Source organism: Cheilinus undulatus, linkage group 12, assembly GCF_018320785.1.
Source record: "Cheilinus undulatus linkage group 12, ASM1832078v1, whole genome shotgun sequence".
NCBI classification, from domain to species: domain Eukaryota; kingdom Metazoa; phylum Chordata; class Actinopteri; order Labriformes; family Labridae; genus Cheilinus; species Cheilinus undulatus.
In genome coordinates this window covers 29,603,031-29,618,797 of record NC_054876.1, presented here as the reverse complement: position 1 = coordinate 29,618,797, position 15,767 = coordinate 29,603,031, and the positions used below count along the sequence as shown (strand labels likewise).

Sequence of the window (15,767 nt, the reverse complement as noted above, 5' to 3'; positions counted from 1 at the left end):
TTTGTTGTTGCTTCTGCACAATAATTCTTGTCAAAAATGTATCACGCCAATTTATTTATATTTGTCTGAAGATTTTGATCATTTTACAGGATGTTATACTGTCTAAGAGTTGGATCCTGGTTTTTGTATGATCCTCTGGTGCAATTATGGAATTTTTTAAGCAACTAATTTAATAGCGAGTCATTTTCTGGTGTTTAAGGATGAAATGCCGAATATATCATTCCTTCTCTCCATTTGGTTGGAATAGTTTTCCTTATGTCTCTCTGTATACCATATATGATTGTTAACTATGTCACTGGGTTCTTTGTGAGTAAAATAAATCATTTCAATGCATGAATACAGTATATTTGTTTTCATTATAAAAGGGATTCCTTCCTTTCTTACATAAGTGTCTAGCTCTGCTTAATTCATAATAAAAGGGGGAAAAAAGACCAATACAGATCAAATATAATTCAGTGATTTTAAAATGCATGCAGTGTTTGTAAATCTGCAACACAAAACAAAGATGGATATTAATGAAGGGATCTGTAGGCATGCATGTCTCATTAAGTCACACAAAAGTCATCTTAAATGATTCATTTAACAATTTATAATGTTGATCACTGGCTGAAGAAGTACACACTTTAACCTAATGCAATTCAAACAGAATCTTTCTGATCAAATTACCATCAAATCCTATAAGTTGAGGTTTAAAATAAGATAAAACTCTACAACCACTTGTGTAGCTCTGCAGCAGTGTAGCTTTGTGAAGTTGTGTTTGTGCACAGAAATGCCCTGAGCCAAATGCACGGTTCTGCATGGTCTGCCCAACATTAAAGTGCTAGCATGTTGATATTAAGTATAGAAATATAGGCATATTTTCAGCACTTACACATTAGTACTGACGACAAAGTACAGCTGAAGTGGAAACAAGTCTTTTTGTTTGTAGACAATTTTGATACTAAAAGTGGAGATGTTTTTTTTTAAGTGTAGATGCTCTTGCTTTTTCTTCTGTGGGATTAAGATTTATTTGCAACACCTTAACAGCTATTTGATGGATTTTTGAATTTCTCAACAATTCTTGTTTACATGGTGTTATTAAAACAGGAATGAAACAATTAAGAGCATTTGCAAAATCAGAGTCTGAGTCAAAGCTATGTAAAGTGACAGTTCTGCTGTTTTTAGAATTTGGTACGCCTGAAATGGTTTTCATGCTTGACCATGCAGTTGCTTTATGCAACTCCAAGACAGTTCCATGTTCAACAGCAAAATTCTCAAACTGGAGGAAAGATTAAATAGATTAAGTGACCCACGGCGTATTCTTGGGATAAATCTTAACACGCTTACATGGTATAATCATGTCTCTGCAGAAGGCAGCATAGGAACATGTGACATTAGCAAGTTCATCACATGCTTCAATCAACATAATTTAGTCAGTGCAATCATAACACTCCTGGAGACAAAGCACAGACTCCTCTGTCCAGTCTTCAGTGTCCTTTATGTGGACCTTTTCCCTCTTTAAAACAGTACTGTGTCAGGGCAGTGGGTGAACAAAGTTGTGATCTCCAGGAAAGGCAGAGGAAATGATCTATATTCTTCCTTTATCATGTGATCAAGAATTTTATCCAGCCTGGTTGGAAAGGATACATACTGATAAAAGCATCTTTTTAGAGAGAGATGATTAAAATGACCTAACATAACATTTGGAGTGTCAGTTGAGATTGACACGTTTTTGCATTGAGATTTTGAGATCCTGTTAATTTTCATATTGTGTGTTTCAGTGAAGCTGACCTGTATTATCTTGCAAAGTTGGGGTGGGCTGATTATCAGTCTTGCTGATTACTGATGCCAATAGTTGCCGTTTAGTATATCATTGGTATCAGCATTTATTTTAATGGTTATCTGACAAAATCAAGTGATTTAAAGGTATTGTATCATGTCTCATATATGGTGGTTTGTATTGTATCTAACCCTGCAACAACGTTAAGCTCTTTTCTGTCTTGTTATAATAGTGTGTCACCATTTATTTGGATTTTTTGTCTGCGGTGATACATCCATTTCTCTTTTGAGGGTCTGCTTATTAGTAATCTAACAACAGTAAAAACAATGAAGGACATCATTTTACATTTACCATTTCATACAATTTAACTAAAAATAATCCCATTACTGATAATTTGTCAGATCTGTGATTCTATATTCAATTCAATTTTATTTATATAGCACATTTAAAAAAACCAGGGTTGACCAAAGAGCTTCACAGTATAAAAGCAAACCATGAAACATGAATACATCACTATTAAATAGTAAAACCAATCAAAATAGAACTTCATAAAATAGTAGCAGAAGTCATGGTAAAATCTAAAATGTAACATATAAAATGTTAGAATTCAGAAGAGAATTCAGAATCAAGATGCTTAGATGAAAAACTGTTCCAGAGAAGATCCCTGCAGCATGTGCTGAATCCTCTCTAAAGCTTGCACTGATTTGGTAGAAATAACTTTGAAATAATTTGTCCAGTATTTAAATTCATAACAAGGAATACATATTTTACTACCTAGCTACACCTTCTATAAAATTATTTCACTGTTTTGTTTTTTTTTTTTTTTTTATTATTTTACTTGGAATTGAACTTTTTTTTTAAATCCTATTGTCTGTTGTCTACGCAAACATACCCATGTGGTGTATGGAGTGTTTTATTTGAACAGACCTTCTGTATATTACATTCTCCAAACTAAAGAAATATTCATGCAGAAAAGGAACTACATCTGTATGTGCATAGTTTTGAAAGTCCACGCATAGTCAGAAGTAGTAATGATAGTGTATGAATGCCTGAGCTCAGTCAAGACAAGTTTTTTGGGAGATTGCACCATCTAGTGGTTTGGCCTGTATGTTACACTATTAGTGGATGACATTTAAAATTATACCTGTGTAGTTAGATTTCCCAAATTCTCATGCCAACATAGGCCAGGATTTTATATATATTTTTAAACTAAAATCAGGAATTCATTCAAGGTACATAACCATTTCCTTGGATGGTGTTGACAATATTAAACATACTCTGAGCTGCAAGGACATGGTAGACCATAACAGGTATGAAAAACTACATATATATACAGCGCTTAACAAATTTGTTAGACCACCACCCAAAGTAAGGTTTATGCCACAGCTGCCCTAAATTAACAGCATTGTAATAACCAAAATCATTTTTTTATGTTTCTACAATGGTTAATACACCAATATGTAGAACCTCTTTAACCCAAATGATATTTTTAATGCAAAATATAATTATTATTGTTATCCATGAATTTTCAAATTGACTGATTACAAAAAAATTTAAAAAATAGTAAAGCACATTATTATTTCTTGATTAATATGTCAAATTATAGTTATAGTAAAAATGAGTTTTAGTGGTTGAATGTTATGCTTGATTAATTTCTGACTTCTCAGAGAAGCCCAGTGAGCCGGCTCGAATTTGGGTATAAAAAGGTGAATTCAGTTTGAAATCCCTCATTCCTGTTCAAAATGGTAAAACGTAGAGAGCTCACTGAAAATGAAAGAGTCCGCATTAAAGCACTTCATGATGCTGGATGGTCTCTGAGACAAATATGACAGGTGGTCTAATAAATTTGTTAAGCACTGTATATTTTTTTAATTCCCCAAATTTAGGGTTGTTAGCTTAAGAGACTTTAAATTCTTTTGTTGTTGGCAGACATTTTGTCAGTTGTTTAAAAGATAAATGGACAAACCATCCCATCACTAGGAACTTTTTAATTAAAAGGAAAAAACTGAATAAAAATGAAATGTGATCAGATATATTTATTCTTATTTATCAATCGGTGTAGTTTCCCACCTCACACAGGTCAGGCAGATTGTGAATACACCCTGATCCTGTGTTTTGGTTTCAGTGGGGTATTTTGATATCAGCTGGGCGCTGACTCGGTGGTTTGCTGCTGTTTTCTCAGCTGTTCCCTCCGGGCGTTTTGGAAAGTCATCATGCAGTTTTTGAAAGTCTGGACTTGGTTCTGACAGGCTCTCCAGTCCTGATGTTCAGCCATGCACTCCTGCACAGCATAGTGAAGCTCAGCACAGCCGGTGCGGGATATCATCCTATCAACAGGGTCATCCTCATCCTCATCTCTACGGCTGCGGTCATGTGGGGAAGTGGACGCCATTCTGCTCAGTGTAGGTGTTGACCGAGGCAGTCTGATGAAGACAGCAATAAAAGTCAGATTAGTGACTGCATGCTTTAACTGCTTAGATCTCTAAAGCAGTGTCAGAAATATTTAAAACTATACTGTATGGATAAAAGATGTACATTTTTATATAAGGCATTAGGGGGTCAACCGAGGCTGTTTTTTTCAGGGCTAATACCGAAACAAATTATTAGTTGCTCGTGAGACCCATACCCAATAGTTTGGGACAGATATATATTTATTATGACGTACAAAATGTACTTAATGTGGCAAAAGTAAAATTGCATTATCAAAATAATGAAAGAAAAACAATTTCGCCCTAGCTCTGCCTGCATGAGAAATGGCACAGAGCAACCCAGTAAATGCAGGAAAACAGGGGGTAACGCCTAATGATCAATGTGCAAGTGGCACCCAGGCTTAAATGTTGATCGTACTCATGTGACATCTAGCCAGTCAGATTGTGTTGTACACAGGACATGAGGGGAGACTGACAAGAGTGAACATAAATTCCTACGGGAAGACTGACTTTGCAGTGGAACCAAAGTAGCACACTTTTTAAGTGATTAACTTAATCATTATCTGTAAAATACCGATAATCAGCCAAAAGCAAAATATAGGCCTAAATAATCAGTCAGGCCAATTATCAGTCTACCCTGTAATGCATTAATTTTGTCAGTACAAATGACTGTTTGGTACTTTTTTAGGGCTGCCTGCCTGGAGGACCATAGCCTCAGCAAATAGGGCAAAATCCACCAGTGCCCCTAGATTTACAGATTTAAAAAATGTAGGCTAAATTCCAGTACATGTTGTTTCAAATACACTAAATAATGCAAGGAAGTCATTACTGATTTATGGTTTAAATATTGTGTCATCAAACATCCGGTGATTCCAAGTGATTAAAACCTTTTAGTTTGTCTAAGCTGCAAACTTAACACTGCTATCAGAGGAGTAATATCACTTCATTTCTTCTGTATGTGGGTAGATCTGAAGGGTCATTGTACTTAACTTGAGAAATAAGGTTTTTATTTAACGTTAACATTTTAATTCTAAAGGGATAAACTGAAAGGTCATGATAAAGACATATTAATCACATACGAGCAGGAGAGACAAATGTGCCTTAACAGTGTTATGGCTAGATAAAATAGTAAATCTCATGTTTTTAATTTAAAATATGGAATTTCCGAGTGAAAACGTTGGTTCGTTTCATGGTATCATACAATTTTAACATTAACTATTTACTATTACTTTAATTTTGCTACCAGGTCCTCCCAAAAAGCCGACTTTTCCATTTTCACTACATTTTTCAAAATAGTCAAGATCAAACGCTTGTAAGACCGAGTTTCAGCAAAGAAAACACTTGTAATTGTCAAACCAGTGCGGTTATTCTAACATAACAGAGACTGTGTCTGTTTGAAGTTAGTTTTATGAGAGTGAGAGTGCTGTTAACACCATCGACAGCTCACCAAGCTAACGCAAACATGCGAAATGATCGCCCGTGTTCTTACCTTTCCGGTTTCCCTGAAGCAAACGTGGGACCAAGACATCCAATTTATTTATTAAATGCCGTTAGTTTGGGACTTTGAACCGACCTGAGAACAGAACGTTAGTTACATGGCGGACATTGTTGAGCGTAGGACCAGAGCAGCAATATAATGGCTCCGTCGATGCAACGCATCAGTTCCGCTTTGTAGCGTCAGATGGAACAGTCAAAGGTAAATTACACGCCTTTTCTTCAGTATTTTGTTACACTAGTTGCATTTATACGATTAGTTTTTCTCCGTGATGATTTTCTTGAACTGTTTATTACAACAGCGAAGTACTTTTCTGAGTGTATGTTTTATATCCCTCTAGTCCAATGATAACAACCTCAAAATGTATCTCCAGTTTTAACTTTGATCAGATTGAATTTTGCTACTGATGTCTTTTGGTCAGGAAAACACACTTTATCACACTAATTAAAAACACTTTGCCTTTGCAGAGAAGCACAATGTCACAAAGCGAGAAAGTGAGTTACTAAAAATTAAATTAAAAAAATGACAAATATCTGCTGCTGACAAATTCAAACAACTCATCAATGTACTACTTGTAGTGTTCAAATTCAACAGCACTGATAAAACTTACATAGGCCAATTTTCTGACTAGTTTTACTTTTTCACAATTTTGTAAATAACCAACTTTTGTACTTGAAAATCTCAAATTGATACGCTACCAGTCTTTTAGTAGTCTATATCACAGAGCAGCATTTCTCATCCTTTTCTATCCCTGTCGAGGCACCCTTTAAAAATGTTGAAAAAATCTCAAGTCACCCCAGTCAAAATGTTCTGAAAAACTGTCCTATGACTTTTAGGGATTTGTTTAATTACAGGATTATCAAGAGAAACCACTAAACAATCTCTTGAAATAATTTAAATGTCTATATGTTCACAGAATGGTTGTGTAGACCTTTAAAACACATTTTGGCATACCTACTGATGTGACTTCAGGAAAACGGTATTTGAGAAAACTCATTTGTGCTGATTTATCAGAGTACTTCTATGTTACTTTAAAGCATTTTGCAGGCACCCCTGATAATGCCAGAAGACATCCCATTGAGAAAGGCTGTCATAGAGAAATGTGTACTAATTATTCATAGTTTTTGAGAAGCAATTTAAAGGTGCTTTGATGCTTTTTGACCACGCAGAGAATTTACCTAAACCAAATCACACACTAAATGCTCCAATAAAGATATGTAAGCAGATGGAGGGCAGGTTCTGTAGCCATTTTTGTAGTTCTGTTGCCTTTTGATTGTTCAATATCACATGTAGCGTTCTAAACTTAAAAGAACAGCAAACTTTCCACAAGAAAAATGAAAGACACTGGCAGCACTAGTTTTTTTCTTTATTTGTTTTTATTTAAAACAACTTAACATTTTAATTCATGTAACAATTTAGGCTAAATTATAAAAAAATCAGTAAATTATGACCACATCACTATGCCTTGTAATAATATAGGCTAATTGGTAAATGGTATTAAAGTAAACAAATAAATAAGCTTAATAATTAAATGATCTATCTCCTGCTTCCATTAAAGATTCAATTAATATGCTATAATATGTAATATAATAATATAATATGCTATAGCCTACAACAAAATATGATTCACTAAGGATGAGTTCACAATTTAGGACAAAGCATTTGCTGATTAATGGCTCAACACTGATTGCTCAAGATATCACACATAAACACATAAATCACAAGATAAATAGTTTGAAACAGAAATAAGAGTTGATTTAACTGCAGTGTTCATGTGAGAGTTCAGTAGTATTCATAACAGTTCAAGCAGCATGAAATTTTAAAAAATCAGAAGTTTAAATAAACACATATGTGATTCCATACTTGACATATTAGAGTAAAAACACTCAATCACAAACTCCAAATGAAAAAAAAAAAATGAAAACAAAAATGACCACAGAGACACCAAATAACAGGATTTGAAATAATCAGATATGACACATGTTTATGACATGATAATTTAAAACCACATTAGCAGAGGATGAATCTTCATGACCTCTGAAGATGTGCCCTTTGTTTCGTCTGTTAACAAACCAAATTAGACTTTTCTCCTCACAATCTAGCAACGTTACAAGCATGTCCACCCTTCTAGTAAAAAATGGTGTCCCATATTAACCCCCTTCTCTCTGTTGGGTCAAGGCAAGGTGAGGGGACAAAGAGACTCATACAAGAGCCCAATTTTATCTGATTTTTGAGACAGAATGCAAACAGTTAGCACCTGAATTTTGTTGGGATTTCCCTAACCTTTCTACTTTTGGAGTTACAATGTCAATTTTCCTTTTTTTCATTACAGCCATGAATCTGACTTTAATCTCTTTGGTTTTTAAAGAATATACAATAGGATTGACACAAGGTGGGATACAAGAAGCCAGAGAAAGACTCAGCACACGCTGGTCTGGGTCAATGAGACGCAGATAAAACCCGATGGTAAAAATGGTAATAAGAGGAATGTAAAACACGGCGACAAGAATGAGATGCTCAATACAAGTGGCCAAAGCTTTCACCCGATTGTCTAAAGATTTCATCCTGAACACAGTCACCAGGATGATGACGTAAGTCAGAAAAATAAAAGTAAAAGGTCCCACAAGTAACAGGATGGTGAGCAAAGAGGCCACCATCCACTGCATTGAGAAATCATTACAAGCAAGCCGAAACACAGGAGCATAGTCACAGAAATAGCTGAACACTTGAACAGATTTACAAAAAGACAGTTGTGTCATTATGGATACTGAAAATGCAATGATTGCCACACTAAAAAGCCAAGTCATGGCCAAAATACAAGACATGCTCCGCATGGTGTTGATGGAGTTATGACGCAGAGGGAAACAAATGGCAATCAACCGATCGTAAGCAAGAACAGCAAGCGCATATGACTCCAAAGTTCCAAAAGCATAGTAGAAAAACATTTGCACCAAACACAAGTTATACGGAATAAAGTTGTCCATCACTAGAAATATCTTGATCATGCAGGGGATAAGACAAGTGTTAAGTATGACATCGATTACTGCCAGGTTGACCACTGCCAAAAATTTTGGAGTGTGTAAACAATGATTAAAGGCGATCGTACAGATCACCAGGCTGTTGAAGACCACAGTAACAGCATAGACAAACACCAGAAAGATGAAATAGACACTGATGAAGGGAAATGTCTCAAATCCAATTATGTAAAAGCCAGGAGGACGAACAGTGACAGATTTGTTATAGACAGGGCTGAGAGAGGGCATCGCTGGACTGTGTTGGAGGAAGGCGTCTTGTCTGCAAAATTTCAAAAATGTTCCAGTTTTACAACCAAAGAGATCATATCACATTTAACACACGAATCAAATGCACAAATGCAATATCACTCAGATTTAGACAGCACAAATAAACAATTATACAGTCATTCTGCAGGATGTTACATAATGATAATGTAAAAGTCAGCTCACCTGATCCTCTGTTTTCTCAGAGTCATTTAGCACGACCTCATGATACTGACTGTGAAGCAGCTTACAGATAGCTGCTGACTGGTGAACTCTGATAATATAGTCTATGACTGATCTCTGGAGATCAATCAGAAGACAATTTTCAGCAGTCTGATGAAAGAGTCAGATTCATTTGATCCTTAGAGAGTAGAACTAATGGCAGTGCATTTTATAGATGAACTCATCCACATTCAAAATGAAACCTATAACTTTAGGATTAATGCCAGAGGTTGAATTCAGTAAACTTACAGTAATGTAATGTCTTAACTGTGCAGGAATTATGGCCTCCGCTTGAATTTTCATGGATAACTGAGGTTTACCAAACCCAGAAAATTTTGACTGTGTGACTGTGTAATAGTTCTGATCAATCTAGACAAGGGGAAATGTCTAACATTTCTATTGCTCTTTTACTGTTTCTGTGTTTTATTCTAGCCCATGCAGGATTTTTTTGGTGTTGCTTTTTTATGTTGTTTAAGAAGCACTTTGTGACTTGCTCTGTGGAAGGTGCAACATCAAATAGATTTTACTCACTTACTTTTCTAAAATACAGTAGTATAAAAGAACACAAATGAATAATGAAAAAGTTGTTTAAAGTAGATATCATAAAGACAGTTAAACCTTTACTTTGTCCTGCATTGCAGTTAAGCTCTCCAGTCAGGAAAAGACAGGGTTGACACATGTCACATGTAAAACATGTGCCTCATCATGTGGATTTTTCCCAATAAAAATACACTTGAAACAGCTTCTAATGAATGATAGTTTTACAAGGTAAAACAGTCCCCAAAAATGTTTGTCCATGAAAAGTATATCCTCCTTTATGCAGACAAAACAAACATTTTTAAATGATCCTGGACATTATGTTTTGTCAAAGTCAGACTTTATCCATAGAGCACATCTCATACTGAGGCACAGAGTGTGCTTCACGTTTAATCAGTCTGTCTTTGTAAAATGCCAATTCATAAAAAACGTTCCATCCTCCAAAGTACTCTTTGTGGCATTATTCACAAAGACATAGCATTAATAAATATGCATGATTTTATCGGAAATTTAATGTTAACAGCAGATATCCAATAAAAGTGAACTTTTGGAATCGACAAATACAACTTTTTTTGGGGTCAATATTTACACCAGTATATCAGCCATACCCATTAGCAGAATGTAGCTACTAAAGAACTAAAATGCATCACCAGAAACACTTATCTTGGGGTCTGAGTTTTGGTTTAATTTTGTAAACATGCACATCTCAAGACAAAAATTAATTGACAAACAGAAATAACCTCTTGTTGGGTGTGGACCTACTAAACCACAGAGATTTGATTTTATTGTCTTTGTGAAGAGACAGCATGACTAAATGAGAAGTCAACTTACCCTAAATGTCTTATATTTAGTCAACCAGATCTTCTTTGTGTTTACACAGAAAAATTGTGAGTGTTAATTCGACTCACACAGTGTTAAATGTGACACTTTCCCCAAGATTATATAATTCTCACAGGCTCTGGGTTAAATGTATACTTTAGAAGGTGCTCATATTTTGACTCTCCTAACACTGCCAACATTATTTTATTACTGTGGTTTTATCACAACATGTTAGTTCATTTCACTTTCATGTTGATTTAAGTTTTTACAGCATTTATTTTCAACACTTTGCAATTCACTCTTAACTGACTTGAACATCCCCACATTGACCACCTTTTCCGGCATGGAAAAGGTAGGAATACAAACTCAAAGCTAGGTTTTGCTTTTCTGAAAGGATAGAAATTCAACAGGCAGGAAGTCATTAACTCAGTGAATAACTTCACCCATGGTGCAACAGAATCTAACAAGAGTCCACCAGAAACATGATCAAAGGAAACCTGACAGTAATCACTGTGCGAAAGGCAACTTGTAGGCCTGAACACAGTTTTACACATTTAAACAAATCTAAACCCTCTGTGCAAGGGCATGATTGGAAAATTACGCCACATATCCTCCCAGATTTGAAATAGCAATTGACTCTCTACAGAGTTGGAATAACACTGATCTATCAAAACTAGCAATACTTATCACTCAGAATTGAGGAAAAAAATTACAATTAAGGAGTAAAATCAATTCCAAAATGGCACTGAAATATCAATACTGAAGTTTTTTTGTGTGGAACTGTGTGTCAAACCCAAAGAAACTGGCTGATAGGGAGGGCTTATTGATTATTTGTCACTGTGTGGTCTCTTCAGGTCAAACAATAGTCCCAGTGTACACCAGTAATGACAACATGATTGTTTTTAAACCTAAGGGTTTTAGCAGGGATGTAATGATAAACTCAAAACATATTCAAGAAATAACATCATACTGGGTCAACAATATCATGGTAGCAGGATTTTTAAGAAAGCTGTTCTTTTTTAAACTAAAAGACAATACAAGAATAAGCCCTGTGAAAGACCAATCTGTATCAGCCTATCTTTATACACAATTTTACTCTCAGGTTTTGGGTTTTGTAAGAAAGAGAATTAAAGCCTCTGACTATGACAGCTGAATCAACATTTTTGGGCTACAATTTCATATAAGAATTCTGATTACTCTGAATATTCAGGCCCGTGGTGTAAGAAAAAAAATCTCTTTGAATGAAAACAAAGCATGGATCCTCTTCTCTGGGGATTCATTTAACATCAAACAGGACTTAACAACTCTAGACTAAAAGACTTCTTTCTGCATCCTTAGAGTCTTCATAATGAACCTGTTGAAAACATGTCAAAACAAACAAAGCATTTAGTGTTCAAACCTTCACCTAATTAATCTCAACAGCATCTATTAGCAATTACTGAGGTTTCGAATTTGGAGGAACATGTAAATAAATGCCCCTGTGAGTTGCCAGTGTTTTTTCAAGTGGACCCCTTCTAAACAAACAATCGAAGACAATTATCATTTGATTGTGTGAAGCTTAATTAAATCTTGAAACACATCTGTTTCTCAAACAGGCAGATAATGAATGATCAGTGCTGCCTTCATGTTTGGGTTGAATTCTAATACACCTTCTCTAATAGTGTGATTGATATCAAACATTCAGCCATCGAATAAAACATTTAAAACTAAGAATGCACTGTTTTTATAGGCCAACATGAACCGACTGGTTTGCGTGTAATAATGGGACGGTTTTACTCTGAAAATGTAACTGTATGAAATGGCTTTATAAAATTGCATCAACAATTGTTAGTAACCCCGGAGAGAGCTTTTATCACCAAACAGGACGCAGTGACCCCAAACAAAAGGATTGTCTCTCCTCTCTGACTCCCGAGAGCCTGCTAATGAGCCCTATTTGTGATGTCATTACCAAAAGGATGCTGGTTAATGAGTGCCCGCCTGCAACAAACAAACCTTTTACTGTTAAAGCTTAAGCCTAATTAATCTCATCTGCATCCATTAGGGGGTTTTGCTCTCTGGCAATTAAAGCTGTAATAGGAAGGGGTGTTCACTGATATTACTGGGTCATTAGTGTGCTTGAGAGGCTTCATTAAACTCACTAATTGTGTAATCGCAGCCTTTTCGCTCAAGGCTTGTTGAAGATAGGCCGCAATCTCGACCCCTACACACCATTGATGCCCTTCAGAATGACCTTGCTATAATTAGCAGCCTTAGTGTGACAAACAGTTGGTACCAATTAACTTTGGATCTATTAGCAGATAATTGCTGTTGGCAGTGATCCTGAACGATATATTGCAGATCCATAAAAATGAACATATTTTATTTTTAAAGCCAAAAAGAAACCTGAAATTACCTCATGTGCAGAAGTATCACATTTAAGAGGCCTCTTATTGAAAGATTCAAGTGAAGGCACTTTAGGCTCAAATGGGCCCAGGCACGATACGAATGCCCTAGTGTGAGTGCGCCCTAAAAAGCCCAGAAATATCCGTTAGGTCCCATACAAAAATGCTCATTTTAACAGCATGAATACAAGGGGTGTGATAGGATCTCGTGGCTCGTGCCAGTGGTCCAGTTGAATAGGAAATTGCCCATGTAATAGCTCTGACCTCCAGTTTCCACATACAAAGGCTGCACCATGATCCACCAGTGAATCAAAATCACTTCCTATCTATCCATACTTCTGGTTTATCACTGACATGTTGCTGTCTTTTAAGCTTTATATTGAACAAGTTGTAAAGATGTTACTGTTGTGACTGGGTTTTTATTTCATAGACACGTCTTTGTTTTCAACTGCTGCAAAGAAAAGACTTGTTGCTGCCACTTTTTGCCTCTGATTGATTAAAGTGATGTTTTATACGTGCATGCATCTCGTCAATGCCTTTTAATCTTCTGACACTGTATCATGAGGCTTGTAGGTTTACAGTAAATCTCAACTCCTTCACCCATCATTGCACCCTGTATGGTCAAGTTTGTTGGTCTTCACTGACCACTTGTAGACAAAGTCAGTAGCAGATCCTCACGGCTACACAACCTGCTTCTGTCATTCCCGTCAAGGTTGAGGTCTGGCCTGAGGCTTCTTTCCCACATCATTCCCCATGCACTCTCCCTCCCTGGTTTCTGCCTCTGTCCTATCTAAACAGAGGCATTACAGCCCAGAAATATACAGTATCTTTAAAATAAGAATCAGGGGTAAATCAAACTTTGAAAAAAAAAAGATGCTAACAAGACCCAGATGAGAGAAAATAATGAGAACAGATGAGAAAAAAGCTGTCTTCAGTTTAACTGAGAAATACAGTTTATAAAGGGTGCAAAGCTTTACTGATGTTAACAATAGAAGACAATTATATAAAGCCATCAGCTATTGAACTCAAAGAGCTCTATAATGAATGGAAGAGTCACAATTTAGGGTAGTTTACATAAAAAAAAGTAGCACCAGAATCAGATGATCAGAAATGTTCATTTACCACATCCATTCAACTTTTGAAATAAACCTCTGGCTTTCCCTCTAATAAAAAGCCAGAGTGATTAACATACATTCCTCCTTTTCTTGTAATTTTAATAAATGAGGCTGGAGATTAATTAGGCAAAATGCTAAACAGTGGAGGGTTTGTTTGTTTACAGTCGAGGCCATTAAGCTTGGTTCCCCTGAGATGTATTACAACAGGGGCTCATTTACAGAGACTCTGAGGAGTTACAAAGGAATGATCCTTAAATCTTAGGTCATCACGTCCTTTTTAAAAAGACAATGAATATAAGATGAGGGAAATCCTATTAAAGTGTCAAGACAACGCAATCAATAAGACCTAATTAATGTCACGCTACATAACTTTTATATTTGATATAAGTGTGGGTGAAACAGTTGGTTTTCTAGGAGGGGTCTAGAAATGTTAACACCTTTATGAACATCAAATATTTTTCCCCCATGCTGTCAACATTTTATGTTCACATTAAATGAACTGGACAAAACTTGAATAAACTTCCTCTGCTCTTAAGTCCCGGTACCTTTTGATTAATGGCTGCGCTGAAACCGTCTGATCTGTATCTCTGTGATCCTGACGTTGATTCATGACACTTTCACCCTGATAAATAACAAATGAGCTGTTGTGTTCTGTTGGAAACCAATGTGCAAAAACTTCAAATATAATGAACTTTCTATGGAGACATGACCGGCAGCACAGAGGACGTTCAGGTGTCTTAACTCAAATCCTAAACTCACCATGGAAACCATAATGCTCTTGATGCAAGCGTTTAAAGTACTCGTAAAGTTTTTAATACCTTGTGGTTTTAAAAGACAGATTTTTTTCACTGTATGATTTTGAATGAATATCTTATTGCAGTCATTTTGAACACTATCTAAATTGCAGAAATGCGCCTACAATGTCATTTTGCACTTCAGTTTTCTTGCAACGTTTTATAAATTGCAAACAAGAAATAACAGGATATTACATGTACAGGACTTCTGTAGCTGTGGAAGCAAAACTGGCACAAATATAGCTGGATTTTTTTTAGTCAAAGTTCAAACTTTGGGCATAAAGGCAGCCCTAGTTTGTTGTACTGTATGTTCGTCCACAGCTATAGCAGTTTTGCTGATAGTTGCAATCAGAAGTTTCAGCATTTCTTTCTCATAAATCCAAAAATTGAAGGGACAGTCTATTTATTTATTTATTTTTGCTTTACACAGCAACAGAGAACAAAACCTACACTGTTTAACTCTTTGTGTTTATTTATTTATTTTTAGAACTTTTTCAGTATTTTTCAGAATGGATTTTTAAAAGTGCTTTATCATGACTTGGTTTTAAACATCACTGTTTGTTCAAACATAGTTTTTAATGTATTTTGTCTGATTGTGTCTTGAATTCTGAATCAGTGCTGGTGGTATTTTTTTTTTGTCTGTAGGATGCTGAACACCTGTCAAATTTACCTTTTTGGGTTCAAAAAAAGAAACCTTGGACCATGGCTGTCAGAAAAAAAATAATTCATGTTAACATATAAATTCAAAATAGCTATTTCAGCTCTATTTTTCTGAGTTGGTGAAAACTTTTCTTGAGTAAACAGTACATGATCACTCTAAGTATTTTTTGTCATTGTTCTCAAATTATTCAACAATCATCCCTTAATATGTAGAGTTTTCCATAATGCCTTTGAGCATTAGACAGTTTTGCACCATGGGTAAGGTTACTGACTCAGTT

General features: G+C 35.6%; 2 protein-coding genes across 2 annotated transcripts in view; one reads left to right on the top strand and one right to left on the bottom strand.

Moving 5' to 3' along the window:
* The window catches only part of LOC121518483 (olfactory receptor 1-like), a 72,343-nt gene that overhangs the window by 1,249 nt on the left and 55,327 nt on the right, over positions 1–15,767 (top strand). Inside the window, exon 2 of the mRNA XM_041800815.1 lies at positions 5,864–5,884. Coding sequence (XP_041656749.1) covers positions 5,864–5,884 — 21 coding nt within the window. The remainder of the gene's footprint in view (positions 1–5,863; positions 5,885–15,767) is intronic.
* LOC121518485 (cytochrome c oxidase assembly factor 4 homolog, mitochondrial) lies at positions 3,781–5,833 on the bottom strand. The gene is made up of 2 exons (XM_041800817.1): positions 5,678–5,833; positions 3,781–4,182 (listed from the first exon to the last, which is right to left on the bottom strand). The coding sequence occupies exon 2, from the start codon at positions 4,149–4,151 to the stop codon at positions 3,900–3,902; it is 252 nt and encodes an 83-aa protein (XP_041656751.1). The 5' UTR covers positions 4,152–4,182; positions 5,678–5,833; the 3' UTR covers positions 3,781–3,899.